This window comes from Melospiza melodia, chromosome 6 (assembly GCF_035770615.1).
Source record: "Melospiza melodia melodia isolate bMelMel2 chromosome 6, bMelMel2.pri, whole genome shotgun sequence".
Classification (NCBI taxonomy): Eukaryota; Metazoa; Chordata; class Aves; order Passeriformes; family Passerellidae; genus Melospiza; species Melospiza melodia.
Genome location: NC_086199.1, coordinates 72,892,736 through 72,914,574, shown reverse-complemented (window position 1 = coordinate 72,914,574; position 21,839 = coordinate 72,892,736). Strand labels below are relative to the sequence as shown.

Below are 21,839 nucleotides of genomic sequence, written 5' to 3'. Positions count from 1 at the left end.
TGATGTACGCCATGTCCTTGAAACAGCCTCTGATAGTTTATTACATTTAAAGCCCTGCAAGCCCTAGATTGTTACTGACCAGTTATTACGGTTGCAGAGGTTGGACTTAAAGAATCTGATTTTATTTTCCAACCTAAATGATTCTATGATTCTAAGACTGAGTGAATGAAGAGTCCAGCTAGAGAAATTATAATTACTCTTGATTTTGATACTGGATTTTTGAAAATTATGGAAAATGTGAAGATTAGACTTAAGACACCTCTTAAATTATGACCTTTCAGCCTCTTAGGGAGTTGTGAATATGGTTTTTGAGGGAATGCATACAGGCGAAACATAAACAAGAATTATTAAAATATATTCAACCTTATTTTCTTCCCCGCCATGTTGTTCTCACAGCTCAACTCATGTCATATGCTGCATTTCTCCACTCCAAGAATTTCAAGTCCCATCCTCCGCACCATGAGCCCTATAGCCTATCTGTCCATCCACTCGGACCCTCTGAGGGAGGCTGCCTTGCCCAGGAGTCAGTCAGCTGAGAGCCACTCCTCTTCCTCCCGCTCCACTGGCCGTAGGCAGCTTCCTGCCATTCCCTGTGGCAGCAAGCTCCCCCCTGTCATTCGCATCTCAAAAGCACAAGCTGAGCAGGTGAATAAGCCTTGTCTTCATGGAAATGACTGCGTTGTAGCAGTCATCTGTAATGTGTCATGTTTTCAGTTGCTCTGCACAGTCTGGTGGTAGGCATGTGCTAGTCATACTGCTATACACAGCATCCTAAAAATGTTTTGAAAAATCAAGTTGGGGAGTAAGAATGGATCTTTTCCAGGAATAGAGTTGGGAATACTCTGTGAGGAAGATAATGCTGTCCCACTTAGAAGAGGGGAATATTTAAGGAGCTGTTATTCAGGTTAAGATCTGGAGCACAAAGCATCTTTGGATGTTCTGAAAGACAGATTCACTTCCTCAGATATTTTCTCTTGTAAAAAGATAGGATTATAAAATATAGAAAATTTTTTTTTGCTTAATTTAAAGCTAAGAATAATGGATTCCTATAATCACAGTACTAGCTGAATTTCAAACTGGGATCACATATTAAAATTTTGACTGCCCTAAATGATTTTAATATGACAAAAAGAGATCTAGAAATAGTCAGAACATTTCTTTGGAAATTAGCAAATAATAAAATTTTCCCCTGCTTACAGTATTTAGAGTAAAGATGGCAATTATCAGGGGTCACAGATAATGAAAATGCCACTAAAGAAAGGGGACTTTTTGTAGTTTTGTATTTCCAGTTTCATTTCAATATGAAAGATGAAGGTTTGCAGTCATTATTGAAGTTAAGTGTAATTTTTGTATTACAAAAATATTGAGATCTGCTAAGTAGTGTGAGTTTGCATTGTTGGGTAAAGCAGTATGACATAGCATTAATGCATAAGACTAACATATCATCATCATTTTACCATTAATGTTTCATTTGGATTATACTTTGTGTTGCCTTTCATTTCCAATGTATTTTTCAGTATAAAAAGTTCTATATTACAGTTTTTCTTTTCTCAAGGAAGAATGAACAGGAGTATTGATATTAAAAGTAATTCATTAAGCTTAGTTACTTTCAAAATCTTGTAGGACCATTGGTATGTAATAACAAGGTAAAACCCTGACTGTTTTTTAGCTGAATATAAAAAAAAAAATTATCTGTGTTTGATGTATAAAAACAAACAGTAGCTCCCCGATGTTCGTGACTGTGAACTTGATGGGATACCAAAATACCACATCTTGATGGCTGACATACTGAGTAGGGAAAGGGACCTAGGAGAAAATAACTCCTTAGGAGTTAAGTTTCAGTATTTTTTGGCATTGGTTTGTATCCTAGGATGCAAGATGACCTTAATTTCTGGTTGTTGGAGTTTTTTTGGGTTGGTTTTTTTTTTGGTCCCTATAGCTACGATTTAAATTTTTCAATCAGAATCTATTGCAGATGTAATTAGCAAACTTAGTAAAATGTCCACAATGCTCAGAAAAAGCAAGTTGGCACAGAGGATCTTCTCTGGCTTCCTTAGTACCCAAAAAATAAATACAGCTGCAATATTAATAAGGGCTGCAAAGTGATGTACTTTGTCATGTGGAGAAGACCTGGCGTTGTGCCAGGTGCTGCTGCTCAGTGGAGTGAACATTAAGCTTCTTCTTTCCTTTTTCCTGGTAAGTGCTTGACTGCTGTGTTGCTTTTTGAGCTGTGATTTGAAAGTCATAACTGTGTTAAGAATGATCAGTTTTTCACTTTCCATGGAAAATAGAAGCACGTGATTGTTTACTTCATTCCAACAATGAAAGCCTCGTGTACTTTATGGCTCACTGAAGAATTCAAAAACTTTTGCAAGTCATTCTCTTTTTGACATATTTAAATATTTAAAAGATTTTTAATGTCATTCATGCTAATCTCTACAAATATTTGGTACTGAATATATTTTCATGTCTTTCCTGCTGTCTGCAATTTGGTTCAGCATTCATAACTAATGTATTGCACAGGTCAGGGATCTGTACTGTTGAATTTAGTTTCATGTATTAAAAAAAAATAAGAAATTATACATTTGTTTCTGAAATCAAGCAAAGTGACTTTCATTCCAGATTTTTGATGAATGTGGGTTCAGGAGCTCTAACCTATCTTCCTGTACTTTGGTATCAGATAGAGGAGGTCATGAAATCTCTGTATATTCTCTGCACACTAGTGCAGATGTAGGTTGGTCTATATTTGCTCAATACAGGACTCCTGTCTTGCCATACATAAATTATGAAAGAGAATTGGAGTGTTTTGCTTCAGCTCTCCTTAGTTATTCAACTTGCAGCATAAAGAAAAGAGTGTGACAGCATTATAGCTCTCAAAAAACCCAGATGAATTCTTTGTACTTGGGTCTGAAAAGTGTGTCTGGAGTGCTATTAGTATCCTTCTCATCTACAGCATGGTCAAATTGTACAGCAAATCCTCTTGAAACCTAACATTTTTCTTTCTTTCTTTTCCAACCAGATGAGTTGTCTGCTTATTTAGAGAGCGGCACTGGGTGTTGTGTGAGGTCAATGGTAAAGGTGATGTGAGTGCAGCAACTACTGGCCAGGGCTGTGTGTGAAGATACTGCTTAAGTAGTTTTAGTGCTAAATGGGCAGCTGTGTCTTAAGAAACAATCAAAATCAGTGAGTGCAGATTTTTATCTCTGGTTTCTCTAATTCTCCTATAAGAGTGAACCCCTCTTTTAGCCATGGCAGCAATCTAGAATACTTCTAAACTGGCTGCTTTATAATATGATACAGCCCTTAACAAAGGTGGATTCCAGTTTTGTCTGTCATTCAGATGTTTCTTTTTTCAGTCTGCTTAATCAGATATGTGCAGGGAGGCTAGTTTAAATCTTATTATTTTATGGTTATTCATGGTGTTAGGGAAGGCTAATCTGTGTCTCTCAGGTTAAGAATTAGAGTTAGTTGGCACTTATACAAATATTTTCTGTCTTAAAATTCTCAAATTTCTACCTTACTGGAACATTTAAAAATATTTTTTAAATTATATACTATATAATTAGTTACAAAATGCTCTGAAATCTTCCCACACAAGAAGCTATGGAAATGCAAGCCATCACTTTCATATTCATATCCAAGATGAGAAATAATATACTGATCTGAGTTGAAAAGTTGTCTGTAGAAAAAAGGTTCCAATTTCAGATTTTACAGAATTGTTATGCCTCTTGTTACCTATCCTGATGGAAAATATATGGAGTCAGCATGAGGTTTAAGTTAGGTTCTTACCTGTTTCATTCAAGGCAGAAATGCAAGGAGTTAGTCCAGCTTGTAGCTATGAGAACTGTTTGATACACAGAAGGTTTGATTTTGTTAAGTAGGGAAAACGTGCAGATGCTTACCATCTCATTCATGGTGGGGTAATTGTTAATAAGTGTTAATTTTTAAAAAAATGTTACCCTGGCTTACTCACATTCTTTTAAGCAACTGGATTTTATATTGATAATGATGTTTCTAGAAGAATTTTCTTCTACACACTCTTTCTAATGTGAACAAGTAAAAATTTTTATTTTTTACTTTTATCCAAGTGTCAGAGGAAATTGGTTGTTACATAGAGATCTAAATGCTGCCTTCTCAGAGCAGTCTTTTGTTTGAAGGAAATTCTTCAGGCATATTTTTTCTCATCTGCCTTTGGTGTAAAGAAGAACTAAAAGTACAGCATGTTAAATTCTAACAATGGAAACTTTCCACATTGTAAATTAAGTAATTAAGAGTTGAGGACAAGCAGTCAGCATGAATGACTTAATTTTTCCTGAATAGTGTGTTGCTGTAGAGAAGATTTCCATTTGTAGTGACAGAACCATTTTGGCCATTCTGCTTCTGCAGGTTTCTCTACTAGAAGCAGCAGAAAAGTGATGAAAGTCTGGACTGAGCAGTGGTAATAGCATCTGCATACATTGAGTCAAAAAACCCCAAAAATATAAAAAGTTATAAATGTTTAACATGTTTGTGTTTCTGGCATCTGCAATGCTTTTATGATTCCCAAAATTTGGAATCACAACTTGCAGTTAGTCTTGTCTGTCCTTGAAGTTATCTTTTTTTTTTTTAATTATTCTTTTAAAATACCCATTCTATCCAAAACATGTGTGATTTGTTAAATTTTTCTAACATCATAATTTCATTAGCCTAAAATAAGTAAAGATGTTTCAGGAAAGCTAAGTGGTCTGTGGGATTTCCCATGGAGAGCTGATTAACTCTGGGGTCAACAATTGTTTCCATGATGACACTTCATACTATAATCATCTTGAAATAAATAGGTGGTTACAGTTCAGGACATAATGACTCATGATTGTTTCTCCTGTAATTAAGTTATAATTGATCTAATTAATATAATTAACATTGTGCCTGTAGATAGGTCTACATACTGTCTACAGTATCATTCAGAAGATAATCTTTAATTTAGATGTATTTATTTCTTAAAATAATTGTATTCTATTATTAAAATCAGATATGATTCTAGTGCAACTGTAATTACAGGGAAAAAATTCGCACTTCTGAACTGTGCATTGAGGCAAATCAATGCTTTCTTTGAAAAGAACCATTTCTTTGGAACTCAAGAAAAATACTACAATACTGGTCATTTTAATAGCAGTATCACAGGAGTATTATGTGAGTGTTATGAAATAATAGTCTATAAGTGCTTCTGCTTTCCTTTTCAGCAGTAAATTTCAGGAATGTTCTTCAATTGGTTTATGCAATATATAGAAGTAGTTTCAAATTGAATGAGTACCTGTTTTAGTCATGTTACCAAATTAATTAGTCACTTTTTAACAGTCATGGTCATTCTCTAAAAGGAATCAAATTACTGTTTTTAGAGCAATCAGTATTTTCCCTGTATAGGATATAGCTTTATGTTAGAACAACAAAAAAAAAGTCGAATTTTGTCTGATAAGTGGTGTAGGAATAACTGAAAAGTGAAGCTCTTTAAAGAATTTAAAAGTTAAACCATGGCTAATAAGCCTTAGAGAAAGCCTGTACACACAGATCTCTATGTTCTTTATCCTCAAAAGCTACCTATGACATTAGACAATTTGAAAACACAGTTGTCCATTTATAGCTCTGCGTTTATTCCATCCTCTTCCCATTTCTCACAACTTCCATGTAAATCAATGGCAAAATTAATATTATAGAAGAAATAATGTATCTGAAGAACTGTGGAGAGCAACATGTGTCTCTTAATATGTCACTTCTCTTTAGTCTAGGATTAGAGCCTGCCACATGTGAGTTTTTACTAAAAAATGATGGTGTCCTGAGGCCCAGCAGTTCCTACAAATGCCTGCAATGCTTGCAGTACTATATATACGGGACTATTGATAAGGATTCAGTATCAAAATTTAGTCTAGTGTTCCACAACACACTGAATTAGAGCCATATGTTTCTCCTGTTTATCCCCATATTAGTCTATTTGTAGAAACAGCCAATGTACTTTAGTAAACATATAAATAATTTTCTTTAACTTCCCTGCTGTAAGCGTAATCTGGGAATGGAATGTAAGGGATACAATGACCACATTCTAGAAAGTCAGTAGGAGTGACAGTAGTAGGGAGGGAGGATTTTGGGAGGTGGGTCTGTTCTGAACAGGTAGCTGTGAGCTGTCTCCCAAGATGTGAGGTGTAGCAGTGGTTTACTTGTGTGAGAATGGCACTGGCAGTAAATTACAGGACAGTGCATTATATAACTTCAGCTTTTTCATACAATCTGCAGTTCAAATTTCTTTGCAGAGGCATAATATTGTGTGAAGAAATAGAAAGTAAGTAATGTAAGTAAAGAAAAGCTCATGAAGTAAGAGGAAGCTGGTGAACTGGAAAGATTTAGGGAGAATTTTTGGTCTTGCAAATTAGAGTTGCACTTCCAGACTTGTACTAATATTGGTTTTGTTCCTACTGGCTGTAGAGCTAACCATAGGTGAAAAAGAAGCAGGGAAAAGAGAAAAGATGTGGGGGGGTTTATTCTCCTGGATACAAAAGCTTCAAGGTTTACAAAGGTAGCAAAGATGTTCTGAAGAGTAAACTGATTAGGTGAAGTGTCTTCAGAATGTCCAGTAATATAATGATGATGGTGTATTAATATGAAAAACTCCAAATAATGAAAGGTTTAGTAGGAAACAGAGCTACACACCATGTCTCTAAGAGGCCCAAAGTCCTGACAGCCCTTGACATTCAGAAGTATCAGACATCATGAGTGGAATGAAGAAGCTATTGCTGATATTATAAAATAATCCATATTCACACCTTTATGTCTTTCATTTAGCAATTTTGCAGAGCTAAACTCAGTGTTTCATTCCTCTACAATTAGCTGTATATGTACACAGAGGCATTCATGCAAGCATATCGCTTACTATTGCGGCCTGTCAATGGTTGAAAAGGAGGAAAGTTTATCAGATGCCATAGAGGTTGTTTATGTTGTTGTTTTGTTCTTATTCCTTCTTGACATCTCACTCCCTCTCGTAAAATTTCCTGAAGAAATGCAGGGTAATTTCTCATCTTGGTTCAAGTGTGAATTTGAGGAAACAGAAAGGAATTAAGAAATTATTTAGGGAAGGCCAAAAGATTCAAGACTATGGTGGCAGTAATTTAATTGGAATATTTTGGAGTTAAAGGAGAACCTTGAATTAATTGTTCCATATATTGTCTCAGCCATTTTTAGTGATCTGTTGAGACACATAACTCCTGTTGAAGTGTGGGAATTGCAAAATCAGTGTTATAAACTAGTTATCATGTTGAGGTGAAAGGTAGGATTTTAAGTTGTATTCCCCATATTTCACTTAGATTAATTGTAATCTTTGTTCCTCAGGTTCAGTGTTTTACATAATTGGCATAATTAACCGTAAGAATCTCATAGGATAAGAGTGGATTTAGCGGCACAAGAAATAAAAATATGAGGTTAATGACTACCCATTTAAATTTCTTGAACACATAGGTGAAGGGTCAAGTCCAACAGGGATCTAGTTCTTGTACTTTGAGAAGACCAATAAGAAGTTTATTGACCATGTGAGAAAACAAATTTTTGTTTGTTAGTGAATAAAAATCAAGAAAGTGATATATGTGTTCAAAAAGCCTTTTCTGAAAGTTTGAATTATTTAGTAGTACCAGATCTTTAATTGATACTTAGTCATCCAATATCCTTTTCTTTTCTCCATTTGTTCAGTGTTTCTTTTTCACAAATAGCTCCTGCCTATTTGATTGTAGGTGGTTCAACAAACCTAATCTCCTCTTTCTTGAATGTAAGGGTTGAATGTCTATGGCCAAGATATGGTGGAAAGACTAGAAAATTCTCTCTCTACATGTGGCAAAAAATATGAAGTCTATTGAAAAATGTAAATTACCTTCATATCAGAGCTGCTTTCTTCTAGCAAAGAATTGACATATGAAAGAGGTGTCACAAGGAAAAGAGAGTTTTAATGTAGATGTATTTTTGCAAAGGAGGATTTAAATGCAGTTGCAGTTCTTCTAGAAATATATCAAATAAATACCCTTCTGAAAGCAAATGCATGAGGTTGTCTCATCTCTGTAAGTTGAGAGGACGCCCCGATCATTCTGTTCTGAGGGAAGTCATCCTTCAGATATGTGGAAGATAACTCTGGTGTTTTAATCCTAAATTATTTGGATTGGCAACTGGATTAGCTCACCCAGTGAAAAGTTTGAAAAAGGAAATATTTACACATGCTTATTTTTGAGATGCATCTGCAGCCCTGGAGAGCAAGGTACTGAAACAAACTATTGAAACAAGACAGAGCTCAGTGGACATCAGATGCCCAAGTGAGGTCTCCAAATTTTGAACCTCCACTTCCAAGGATAATATTGCATTAAAATTTCCTGAACTCACTTTTACCCAGATTGTAGATCAGAATTTTTAAGCAAGCTGATGATTTTTGTCTGACAGGCCAAAATAAGTCCCTCTGTTGTATGAAAGCAAGTCCTTCAATATATAGGCTACCTTGAGCAGTGTTGTCTTCAGGCAAATTCCTATGTCTGGATGAAAACCTATGGGACAGCTCCCCTGTTTCATAGATCTTTTTGTTTTTATTTTTTTTTCTTCTCCAGTTTTTTCTTTTTTCTTTTCTGTGCAGAGTTCTCTCTAAACTGTTTTTTAATACTCAATATTAAGGCACTAAATGATCTAATCATGGAAAGGTGCCTTTAAAGACAATTCTATTTCCTTTGTTCTTTGTGTAGCTGAACTGATGGTCTTGGATTCTCTCAGAAGAAGTCTTTTGCACTAAGAAACATTTCACTAACTCAAAAGGGAAATAGTGTTTCTTTCAGATGAAAGAACTTGGACTAAGAGGAGATGAGTAGGACTGTTTTTCCAAAACTAAGTAACCTCAGATTTTTGCTCAATGTACCATTTTAATTCAGCAAACATGGAGGACTGTATTGGCCCAAACTTGAAAACAAATTATAAAGGAAACAAAAAATAGACTCTTACTGCAGGTCTCTGTGTGATTGTTTTTTTGTTTGGTTTCTACTGCCATTAATATCAATGTACTAGGCTTCTTGCACAAGCCTAGTAAGCTCAGCGCTGTGTACAATTTCTTTAACAAAATCAAGTAAAATGTGTATTATAACATAGCAGAATGCTAGCAATGCTCCATTTGGTTTCTCTTCTACCAGTAGTGATCAAGAAAGTGTTTTTAGCCAAACTCAGACTCCAGTTTCCACTTTCTGTTGAGTACAGATTGTGTCAGATTCATGAAGCTATAGAATAGAAAGAGACACAGAGCTGAACTCTCTGTCCATGTAGAAAAAGATGGAATGGTATCCCCTTGATTTTTAATTTTTTTTTTGCTGTTTAGACCAACTTACTCGAACCAATATCTATAAGCCAGAATGCTGGACTCCTCTTCATGTGAGAGTGCATTCCTCCCATGTCTCCAGAGACAAAACTTGTGTATGTGCTCTCTCTTGTGTATGTGTTCTCTCACCCTCTCACCTCATGATTCTTGCATTTTTGTCTGTATATTTGCCTGTCTTCAATGGGGAAGGTGAGAAACAACTCCATTTGGGTTTTTTCCCATTTTGATGGGAACTAGAGGAAGTGGGTCTATATCCATCAAATAGGGAGAGATGAATGCAGGTTTCCCATTTCCTGGACACATACTCTAACAATTATGCTGTGTGCCAAAGACAGCACTCATCATAACCAACCGTTTTTCAAAGAGTATCTGACTTAATGATATATACAGGTTTTAGGAGTGCTTTATGTGTATCTATTGGATCAGACCTGTTAGGGGATTTAGAGATGTAAGTATTTACTTTTTGAATGTCTTAATCACCGTAGGTAAGGAGATATCCTAACCAGGTTACCTAGTTAAAATGGGGCATAAGCTTCAGTAGGAAAAGCTATAACTAATACAGGATACAGAGAAAAGCTCTTTTTCCAGACAAAAATATATTAGGAGCGTGGAATTTATGAATCTAAATGTCACTGTGTTCTTTGTCTTCTGCATTTGTCTAAAAATATTGCTGTGTACTTGTTAAAAATTTTACATTTATATACAACTTATTCTAGGAGTATTCAAACTAAGATTAAAAAAAAAAACACCAAAAAATGCCCATTAGGATCTCATTCCCGGGAGGTTATACTTGCTAACTGCAATATTTTTCACTGACATGTTTGTTTTACCTGATACATATTTCTATCTTGAGAGGATAGATTTTTTTTCCGGATTATCTACATGTACGCTATGAAGTTAGGTATTATTTGAACATTGTGATTCATAGGAATCATTATATAATGTATGTTGAAGATGTGGAACCAAAGCTGCTATTTAAAGGATGTTACTTGTATAACATTCCTGAGTTTCTCACCTTTTTTTTTAATTTTCCAATGCAGATAACAATACCCAGACCTTCAGTGGCATCCACACAGTCTGCTTCAGAGAGCTTTCACTATGGTCATCAGCTGGAGAGAAGAGAGCAGGATGGTCAGTCTGTGGAACATACCATGGAACTTTCCTCTCCAAAGGAAAGTTTGCCAGGTTTGGTTGGGACAGAGGATGCACTTCCAGCTAGTGCGAACAGACCAGATTTGGTACTTAATATTAACCAAGAGGTGCTTGACAGGGGAGGACTTGTCAAAGAATCTGTCCTGGATTGTGACCAAAAGGACCTACCTGAACACAATGGGATACAGGAAGAGAAAGAGCTTGGAAATATTCCTGTGGAGGAGGCTGAGGAAGAAGGGCTCCCACTGGTTTCTGAGGATGCCATTGAAATGCTTAGCAAAGAACAGAATTCTTCTTTGCCAGGAAACTCAAAATCTGCAGAGGAGGAACCTCTAACAAATACTGAAGCAGCTCAAGAATCAAAGTCAAGGCCTATCTGTTTGGTGCCAAATCAAGATGAGGTTCTGAAGTCAATAGCACCTAAAACATCAGAATTGTCTCCCTCAAGACTTAATAACGCACATGTTAATAGACAGGGAAGCAAAATAGCGACCATTCAGGCAAATGGTTTTCATTCTGATAAGGAGGAAGTCCATAGCCAAGACCTGAAATGCCACCAAGTGGCCCTTACTACTATTTTGCAGCAGGAGAATAAAAAAGAGAAAAATGCTCCCAGAAATGGAGAGTTATTCCATTGCATTTCAGAAAATGAGAATTCTTATCGATCTAAGAAGGACTCCGTTAAATCTTCTTTTGTATTCAGGCAGAGTCGAATCCCAGTTTTAGCACAAGAGATAGACTCAATGTCAGATTCCGCTTCTGTTTCTGCAAAGGAAAAGCTTCTTCTAAAAAAGGCCCATCAGACGGACTTGGTCAAATTACTTATGGAAAAGAGACAGCTCAAATCTTTCCTTGGTGACCTCTCAAGTGCCTCTGATAAGTCACTGGAGGAAAAAATGGCTGCTGCTCCAGTACCGTTTTCTGAGGATGATGTCTTAGCTTCGTTTTCTAAATTGACATTGGACTCTCATTTCAGCAAGCAGAATGAAGATAGCTCTTTATCTCCAAGCAGCCCTCAGTCCAGAAAAAGCAAGATTCCAAGACCAGTGTCTTGGGCAACGTCTGATCAAGTTACCAGTTCAAGTTCAGCTCAGTTCTTTCCTCGGCCACCACCAGGAAAACCGCCTACTAGACCTGGGGTAGAAGCTAGGTAATGCAGAGAAAATAGAAATAGATTTTCAGGTTGAAATAGATTTTCAGGAGCTAGACTGCAGTTACTGTGCAGGATGTAATGCTGTAGAAGTTCCACCCTCTAACTAATTAAAAAAAAAATGCTGGGCTTCAATTCGCTGAGGAACTTTACAATGTTGGAGAATGAATGAGGAGGAGCTGATACACAAAATGAGCCTGGTTCACTGTTAAAACTAATACATCGATAGATGTGCATTCAATTTTTTGAAACGTGACAATCTATAACTAAATTTTTACACATTTTGTTAAAGTGGGGTTCCTTTTCCAGAACTGCTGGTTATTTAAAAACCCATAGAAATTTTTAGGAGCTCTTGTATTCAGCTCCCTTGAAAATTAATCTGTCCTTAATGTAGACATTGTAAATATTTGGAGATTCCAGCCATCACCATTAAGTCAATTAATGCTCAGATCATGTCTAAGTAAACCAACTAATTAAAGTAGGGCAGAATGAATTTTAGAATACCTCCCATTTGCCACGTCTATATGCAGACAACCACAATCTAGGTTTTTCTGTCTACATTCCCAAGATAAGGATAATTTTGATACAGTAGTGCAAAATCCTTTCAAGGAAGCTGCAGTGGGCCTTGTCATCCCTTAAAATTGTGTATGGGAGTGCACTGATGGTGTGCAGGAATGGATGTACCCCTCTGAAATGGCAATAAGCACTGCTCTTCAGTGCACTTCTTCCAACACCACCAGGAAATTCCTGTTATCCTGTAAACACTGAGGCTATTTGTGGGAGTGAGTTTATATAAATATAAATACTATGTTGAGCTGAACAACGCAGAAGCCAAAGCCTAGATCCAAATACCTGTACCTAACAGGAAAGTTGAGGTCCACATATCTGTTCAGCAATGCAACCGCCTCCTTAGTTTCTAGTGATATGGAGTTTCTATTTGAATTTTAGTGAATAGATGGAAATAGAAATAATCTTTCTTCGTTTCTTCTCAAGGTTGCGCAGATACAGAGTCCTAGGCAGTAGCAGCTCGGACTCAGATCTTATCTCTCGTCTGGCTCAAATCCTGCAGAATGGATCTCAAAGACCAAGGAGTTCTACCCAGTGTAAGAGTCCAGGATCTCCTCATAGTCCAAAAACGCCACCCAAGAGCCCTGTCATCCCCCGCCGCAGTCCCAGTGCCTCCCCTAGGAGCTCTTCTTTACCCCGTACTGCCAGTTCTTCTCCGTCCCGTGCTGGGAGATCCCATCATGATCAGAGGAGTTCATCCCCACATTTTGGGAGGAGTAAATCACCTCCTAGCCATTCAGGCTCTTCATCTTCTAGGAGGTCCTGCCAACAAGAGCACTGCTGCAACAAAACGAGCAAGAATGGTCTGAAAGGATCTGGCAGTTCTTTCCACCGTTCCCCAAACACTAAGACTTCCACAGGAAAGAGCAAATCAACTACTAAGCTTAGCAGATAGGAACTGAGTCTTGACAGGTATAAAATCTCCTCCTAAATCTGATGCATGTTGTGTCTGTGTACTGTGTATTTAAAAAAATAATCAAAAAAAAGTATATTAAAAAAAGGTGTTGAATCTGCACATTTTAAAGAAAGTAGCCATTGTAAACTATTCATGAGAAAGCATTCTATGTAAATAAGTGGCCAGGCTTTGCCTTAGAGCAGGCAGCAAGCAGATCCACAAAATGGGAAGTAGAGGCCAGGGTAAGAATGGCTGGGTAGTCAAAGAGGTGCAATGTATTTAGAGTGAAAAGGTATCTTGAAGGTGGGTGTTTTAAAATGGTATTAATCTTGATCTGTTTAGTTTCCCTAGTGAGAAGATTTGACCTAATTATTTAACGCCTTGTGTACTCGAGGGGTATGTAAGAAAGCCTGAAATAGGCATTCCCAAAATGATGTCACTGCTTGGGAGATAAGTACTGCTCAAGCATTTCTTTGCAGTTTTAAAAAAGCACACACTTTAGAAGATGATATTTCTGCCTTATAAATTTCTTCCATTTTGAGCTGCACTCACCTCTGAATCACTGAGTGCTTATTTTGTCCCCTATTATGGCACAGATTTCTTACCTTAGTATCATATACCTTACCCCTTCTTGACACTGATGAAATTTAAAAAGTCAATATTTGACAAGAAGTTTTTGTACCAATATTATTTAGAGATTTTCTTAGCAGTAATTAGGATCCAAGAAGCTGATTCTCAGTTCTATATCATACAGTTTTTTGGGAGTCATAGTGGGGTTTTTCAAACTACATTTGATAGGATTTGGAAAAGCATTCTCTCCTAGGAAATAAGAGAAAGGAGTAGATGTATGCCCTTCACTGTGTGTTGTAGATTTACAGGAAAATGCAATATAAGTTAGAAAATAAGAACCTTTCTTGACCCCCTTAATTCAAATGAAAAAAGAACCTTTGTTATTGCTGACTTTTATTTTCCATTATTTATGGATCACTTAAACCACAGATCTTGCAATGCAGAGATGATTACCAATCAAGTTTTGGGTTTTTGGTCATTTGTTTTTTAAAATTATGAAAGATGAAACAGAGATGAGGAAATTGTCTACTTTATGAACGTGATAGGTTAGGGGTGATGGAAGTACACTTAACACCCTTAGAAAATCTGGATAAGAATATTAATCCTTAAAGCAAAATATAAGGAAAGAAATCTGAGATATTTTCATATTGGATTATTGTAATTCAGTTTCCCAAGTGTGTTTTTGATAGAGCAGCTTTGTTGACTCTCAGTAAAGTCCATGGTGTTTAATTCCTCCAGTTTTATTAGGTAGTTACTCAGTGACATCTTGTGCTCTGCAGGAACCCTGTAGGGAATGAAAGGTGTGGCACCTTTTGCTGTGTTCAGAAAAGCACAGTGGGTCAGAATAGGGACAGACAAGAACACAAGCCTGAGAAAGATGCAGCCAGCTCTCCTCCCTAATGAATCCTGTTGTGGGGACTCTGGATGCATAGGAGACTTGTCAATTACTGATCTGCTTGCTGTAGTCATATGCCTCTCCAGCCAGCATCTGTGTTTTTTTATTTAACCTCTGCCAAATGAATATTTTTGGATTTGAAAGGGAATATTTTGTCTCTGAGCTAACACATTCTAATGCTGCATTAAAGCTGCCCTAGAGCTGCACTGAATTTCACTTGCTTTGTCAGACTATGTTGATTTTTTCCTTTTCTTATTATGTATATTTTTTCCCATATGTAATGTAGCACAGTGTGGAACCTTAATTTCATTCAGGTTTCAAGCACTACAGATGAATGCAATAGGTAGGGTATACCTGCTTTTTCTGAAGAAACTGTACCATTGCAAAGTCCTATTCCTTTGTATTATAATGTATAATAGGTGCTATACCAATAATTGCATGTCCTCATGGTAAATTATATAATATAAATATTTATATATACATATATGTATATGCTTATATAAACTCATTCTTTCTCATTTTTCATTTGTAATTTATGGACCACAAATAGTACAGTTCCCTTTCTGTTAGCTCTTGTATACTTACCTCTTCTATTCTCCCCTGCACCCCTGCCAAAAAAATCTGGAATGCACAAATTCTAATAGCCTTTATACCTTGGTACAAAATTGAAGGACTGCTGATTTCTCAACCAGCCAATGTTTTGTGTTGCAGCTTTGTTTTTTGTTTTTTTATTTCTAATTTCATGTGCACATTTGCATATGGAACAAGAACAAAGACTCAAAAGATATTTTTATTTTTTATTACAAATAGGTCTTGCTCATTTTTATTTCATTATGTGAGTTCTAAATTGTGAATACTTGTCATTTAGGAACAGTGACAGTCTATGAATACCTAATGGTTGAATGTGACAACAACAAATTCCATCTTTTCCTTCCTGTTTTCTACATGTTTCCTTATGGTATACCATAAAAAAGAATTTGGTCACATTGTGATGTTTTTGTCCTGGGGGCTTGCTGGAATGATTTGTTAAGGTGGCGTGGCAGCATATGATTATTTTTCCTTATTTCTGAAAAGCATTTATTATCATCATGTAAGTTTATTCCTATGTTACATTGTCAGTTTTCATAAGTACTAACTTTATGCATCCTTGCCTGAAAATGCTGAAGTTGAGGTGTTTATATTTTCTCTCTAGTGTAACAGGATCCAGAAATGGTAACTGCTTTACAGGTGAGAAAGCACATAACACCTCTGTTACGTTGTCTTCAAAGTACAGGCTTGTCCATTGTTAGACATTACTATGTAAAATAAACCAATGCTGTAGAAATTCACTCGTACTTGAACTACTTGCCAATGTAAAAATAGTAAACTATGCCAAAAAGAAAAAGAGAAATCAGTCATTATTGGTGACACAGGCTTCTTTTGGTGAGAAAAAGGTAGAAGGACTGTATACCCCCAGTTGCTTTTTTGCTGTAGATTTAACAGGATCTAAGGAGAAAATAATGAAGATGTGAATGGAGGAGCAATTGTGAATAACTTAGCTTGAACTACCTGCTCTTCTTGAGTTTTTTGTTGCTTGATACCCTTCTCCCAAAAGTTTACAGAAATGCTTACTGTAGTCTAACATAGCAATCAGTTAATGTTATTAAGTAATGGTCAATTGATTGACTCATACATTAATGTTAGCTTAATATTTCTAGAGGGCCTATATAATCATTAAGGACTCTGTAAGCCTCAGTATTTGAATGTGGATATGGCTCTGCAGAAAACCACCAATGTACATGTGTGTGACCCTTGTGCAGAGTGTGTGTGAATAGTTTATGGCAGGTTATCTGCAACACATTTTCAGGGACGGGGAAGATTTTTCTCCATTGTACAAAATGGCTGCCGTTACTCTGCATAGCACACAGCAGTTTATATAGGAATATTAGCTGGGAAATAATAAAATTCAAGGAGCTGTTGCTTTGTCTTCTCCCTTTCTTTGGTGAGCAGTGCAATGGAGCCATGACATGTAGCAGGTGCAGATGCTGCATGCTCATTTCCTCTTTATGGTGTATTCTGTGTTGTGGCCAGCACTTTGGAGCATTTTTTAGAGAAACTGAGGCATGAAGCCTTTAAACTAAAATAGAACTTGAAATAACCAAACATTTCACACAGACTTTTGTGCTACAATATTGCATGGTAAAATCAATCTAAGTTACAATCTCAAAAATCAATATTAATCAACCTCTTTATTAATTACAAATGCCAATTACTACTTAGGTAAAACCCTGTTAGAGTAATAGAAAGTGTGATACGGTAGAGCAAGGTTGGCAAGGTGTATGATGCTACACACCTATCTACTGCTTGAGCAGGATCAATAAGCTTAGAAAATGTCACTGCTCAAAGGCAGGAGCAAGATGAGGTCTTAACTGCTAGTTAAATGTAATTATACAGGAGGCAAAGCCCTGCAGAGTGACACAAGGCATTCATTACAGCCACCAGCCACATCCTGTCTTGGGAAATCTGGACATATTGTTACCTTGAAGTCTGCATGTTTGAGATCAAGCTTTCTTGCATACCTCACTAAACAGTCTTGATGTATAAGAAAGGATTTGGTCCTATATATTTAAAAATGGCTTGAAATATTTTTCATCTGAAAAAGACTTGCTGGAGCTCTATCATCTACAATTTGTAGTATTATGGTAATAACTATTGCTGGGAAAACACACAATTTTGATTTTATATATATATATATATAAATACACATTTGTACCTAAGTGTATCTTCATATACACTTATATAGATACTGTATATTATATAGAAATATATATATACATACATACATATGTGTGTATATACATATAGATAGGAAGAGTCTCAGCTATTCCATCCTGTTCACTGGAATTCATTTGCTGGAGTGAGCCAAGGCCTGTTTTGCTTTGATTTACTCTGGTCTCCTTTTCATCTACTGCAATGTCCCTATGCCCTAATTCTGATTTTGTGTCTTTTTCATATTACAAGGTCTCATCCTGTAGTCCTACTTGGGCAAAACTCCTGTAGGTCCTTCTTATTGCAGTAATACTTATGCAATGGTTGACTGTAATGCTTCTAATTTTTTTTTTCTTTTTCTCTTTGATGAGAATGTAGATAAAGCCAGATTTACAGTACAGTCTTTTTCCTGTAAACAAATTTTTTTCTGTAATGAATTGTACATTTTTATGGAACACTTAGAGGCACAAATTCTGGTAAGAAGAATGTAATTATTCCAATTTCTTAAAAGGGTCTAATGGAAAATGAATTATATGTGCCTCCAATTTTTATATATATCTTAAATTAGAGATTAGTCTTCTGGAAATGAATAGGAGAAAAAAAAGAGAGCTCAAAGTCAAACTCTTTCTCATGACTATAATACATGAATTTTTTTCATGCAGGACTGATGCTGTGAGGGGACAAGAGCCATGTCTGTCTTGTCATTCTCAGTGAGTCAGGGTCTGCTTAGGTTAACACTAAGCTTCCTGTGGTGCATTCTCTGTATGCTTTTCCACTTCTAGGAATGGTCAGAGAACTCTTAGCTGGATAAAGGCCTTGACTTTTATCCATGAGTCCTCTCTTCAGCTGGTGAAAGCTTTGGCTGCTCGTTGGATGGTGAACATGGCAGTGCTAGGTTAGCAGTTGAACTTGGATCTTGGCAGTGTTTTCCAACCTTGGTGGTTCTATGATTCCTCTTTCTGAAATTTATAGAACAGAACATAATATTTTTATTCAACTTCTTTTAGCTAATCAAGTAGGCAGTGAACAACTGATTGGGTTTGTTTGCTGTTTTGCTTTTGGCTTAAATGTCTTTGGTTGTAATTAGTACCATTTTTGGTTACCAGAAATGCTGGTAAAAGAAGTGAGGTTCAGTGTTTTGACTATATGCAATACACAGGCATAGGTCATACATTTTTTAGCTAATCAAATTGCATAAACATGCACATCACATAAGAATACCTCACCTGTCTGCTTGAAGCCAGCGTTCCTTTTCCCTACACATATTATTTGTGAAAGAGAAATGATATAAAATCAGCTTGGATTATATAATAATTATCAGGAATTATCTTATGATATTGTCAAATGCCAAAAAGCTTTTATCACTCATTTTCATATGGTTTAAATAATCAGGCTTTTAAATATATATCTTTAAGGAGGAGGTTTTGTTTGGTTGGGCTTTTTAAGGAAAAATGTACAGGAGTCCATTGTTTCAAAGACTGATGTATTAACTTTGCAATGACTCTTGCCATCCACGTTTGAACAAGTTGGGCTGATTTTACTCTCCATTGATAATAACACATTCTCTCTCAACAATGATAATGACAAGTCCAAATACTATGCTCCTGTTTCTCTTCTACATTAAGAGCTTGGACCCGTGGGAGTTCTTGCTGTTCTTGTGCAGGTGCAACTTCATTAAAATCAGTATAGGGTCCTGTTTTGTTGAGGCTCTTTCCCCTGATTAGGAACTGAAAAGATAAACTCACTCTATGAATATCAAATTTGCTGTTGCTGTATTTTAAATTGGAAAACACTAATTTTCTTATTGTTGTTATTATTATTACATGACATGACATGCCTCTGGATCTCTCCTTTTCTGTCAGAATTACTGCTGAGAGCCAGCTTTGGCCAAGAGTACAATGTGGTTTCTTTTAAAACAGTATCCCAAGTGGGCTACTCATGTGAGGCCCCCATCATCCATAAGTGTCTGTGGGAATTCAGCTGGAATTAAGTTGATGTTTGTTTTGAGATCACTTGATCTTTGACCTTTTACGTAAAGGGCCTATGGTAACAGCAGAACAACTTGCTCCAAAAGATGCAATATAATTAATTTGGTCTGCCTGGCTTCAAATCCTTTTAAACCAGTATCTGCTGCATGGCAGGCATGGTCATAAAGGTTTGATGCAAAGTGAAGTAGGATTTTTTGGACAATTTCACATATTTTTCTTCTGACTGGAGATCTGGATTTGTTCCCAAGCAGCCTCTCTGCATCCTCTTTACTTTCATTGGCTAGGAAGCAAGATTGAAAATTCTTCCCCAGCTTTTAACTTTTTTATAGAGCCAGCCCAGACTCAAGTGGCAGTGCTTGCGTTAACAGATGCCAATTTTCAAATGCTTTCCTATGAACATCCAAACTAGTAAATTAAGGAAATCACCAGCAATGCCTTCAGACAAGTACTGACTTTTTGAAGTGGCCAACCAACGGCTGCTAATCTAAAATCCCTGGGCAATACCACAAAGAATTAAATCTGTGTATTAATTAAAAATACAATGTTGTAAACCCCATAAGAAATCAAGTACTCAATAGCAAAGTCTGCAGTGTGATTAAATTAAGTGGAAAGTAGTTCTGAGATTGTTTTTTTACCATTGAGGAAGACAAATGTTGAGTCCTTCAAATTCTCTTACTCAGTAATTGCAATTCTCTTCCCCTCCTTAGAAATCCTCTAAGCCATTCTTTTCATTTAAGTTTGCTCAGGCACCCAAGAGCATAAAGAGTTAATGCCCTTGTAATGGTCATTTGTACATAAAGTTGTAATTATTTATTTTCTCATTTGTACCATATCAAGGCTTTGTACAATGTTTAAGTTTTGTTTTCAAATTATTTTGTATTTTATTTTTATAAACTGGTTCTAAATAAAATATTCATTCAGCATGCAAAACTTCAGTTCTTGATTGTGTTTGTATAATGATTCCTTAACTTACAAAGCTTTAGCTGAAATATTTTTCAGTGTTTTTTACTACTGTAACCCTGTAATTTAAATGGATATAGTGCTTCAGTAGTGATTTTTTTTCTCTGTTTCAAAAAAGTAAAAAACAAGTGTGTGTTGGTACTACTACAGCATGAATCAAATGTTCATATTGCAAATTGAAATGATTGGATCAATGGAAGTTTAACTGATTTAGTAGGTTCATGTGCTGTATATTAATAACTACAGAAAAATCCAAATAGGTCACCTCAGAAACCTGACTTTCTATTTGTTCTTATCCCTTCTGTTTGTGTTCATCTAAACAATAACTGATTGGCACAGCCAGATCAGGTCAATTTTAGTAACCATAGGGCGGTCCTGAAATGCCAGCTGCTGATGGCATTTTTCCCTTCAAAATGGTATTTTTTTATTTAGTCAGAGGTCACTAAAATTGACCTCTTTTGGGGATAATCAGCTGTCTGGATGTAGTCACTAAGCTTTTACAGTCTCTTGAGGGGACTTGTCTCCCTCTGTACAATAAACTTAAGCAGCAGATAGCAGAGAAATGAATGAATGGAAGTTGTTACCGAATCTGAGTGCTAGGGGGAAATGCAGTGTTAAGCTACCAGTTGCTCTAGCTTCCTCCAAGACCCTTTTATCTTTCTAGTAACATTAAGCATAAGTAGAGTGTAAAATCATCACAATTTGTATTTGTGGTTTGTGCCTGAATGTCTTAGCCCTATGCTACCAGAAAATAGTCTGCACTTTGCACAGCAGGACAAGTTTTTTAGGGAAGTCCAGAAGAATTTGAGAAAATTCCCTGGATCTCTTTCTCAGTATTACCACTGTTATGCCATGCATTTGGGAAAATTTAAAGCCAGCTCTGCCTTTGTTCAAATAATTGGCAGTAGTTTCATTAAGCTTCATGACCAGGTCATTAGCTCTTGTCATTTACATAAATAGCTTCACAGGAAACAAACTGGGAATTCATTTACTCAGTAACAGTCCAAGAAAATTATTTCACCTTCTGTTAAGAGCAGCCAGAAACTTAATGGCATGGCTTCTGGATGGTACATGTGATCACAGAAAGGGTGTGTAAAGAAATAGCAACCAACTGTATTAATTTGAAGATGAGAATAACAATTTTGCCCACTCTGTAGTGATGAAAGGTAGCTCAGTTTCCTTCTCTATTTAAAAGATGTAAATCTAGAATGTGTCAGAAGTGGAAGAGTGACTTTGATCTGGCTCCAGTATATTTTAGCAGTACAACTGAAACACAGGGAAAGAAGCAAGATCAGAACAAACATTGATGTGAGGTCTGGTTGTTCTCTGACCATCACAGTGTCACACAAGCATTGCCTGGCTTGTCTTCATTCATACAGGAGATCCAATCTGCCCCTTCTGCTCCCAGGATCTTGCTGCACTTCTCTACTTGCACTGTAGCTGCCTCTCACGTAAATCAGTACTGGAACACGAGAAAGCGGACACAAATCACCTCTCCCAGGAAGTAGGTGAAATTCAAGAATTAACAGTTGCAAAAAGAATTGAAACATCAAGAGAAA

General features: G+C 36.4%; 1 protein-coding gene across 2 annotated transcripts in view; it reads left to right on the top strand.

Annotated features, from left to right (window-relative positions):
* The window catches only part of TTBK2 (tau tubulin kinase 2), an 80,899-nt gene extending 60,649 nt beyond the window's left edge, over positions 1-20,250 (top strand). The window contains exons 14-16 of one of the 2 annotated variants that reach the window (XM_063159118.1): positions 397-645; positions 10,396-11,657; positions 12,651-20,250. In XM_063159118.1, coding sequence (XP_063015188.1) covers positions 397-645; positions 10,396-11,657; positions 12,651-13,119 — 1,980 coding nt within the window. In that variant the 3' untranslated portion in view covers positions 13,120-20,250. The remainder of the gene's footprint in view (positions 1-396; positions 646-10,395; positions 11,658-12,650) is intronic. The other variant, XM_063159119.1, reaches the window with a different exon arrangement.
* The last annotated feature ends 1,589 nt before the right edge of the window (positions 20,251-21,839 follow it).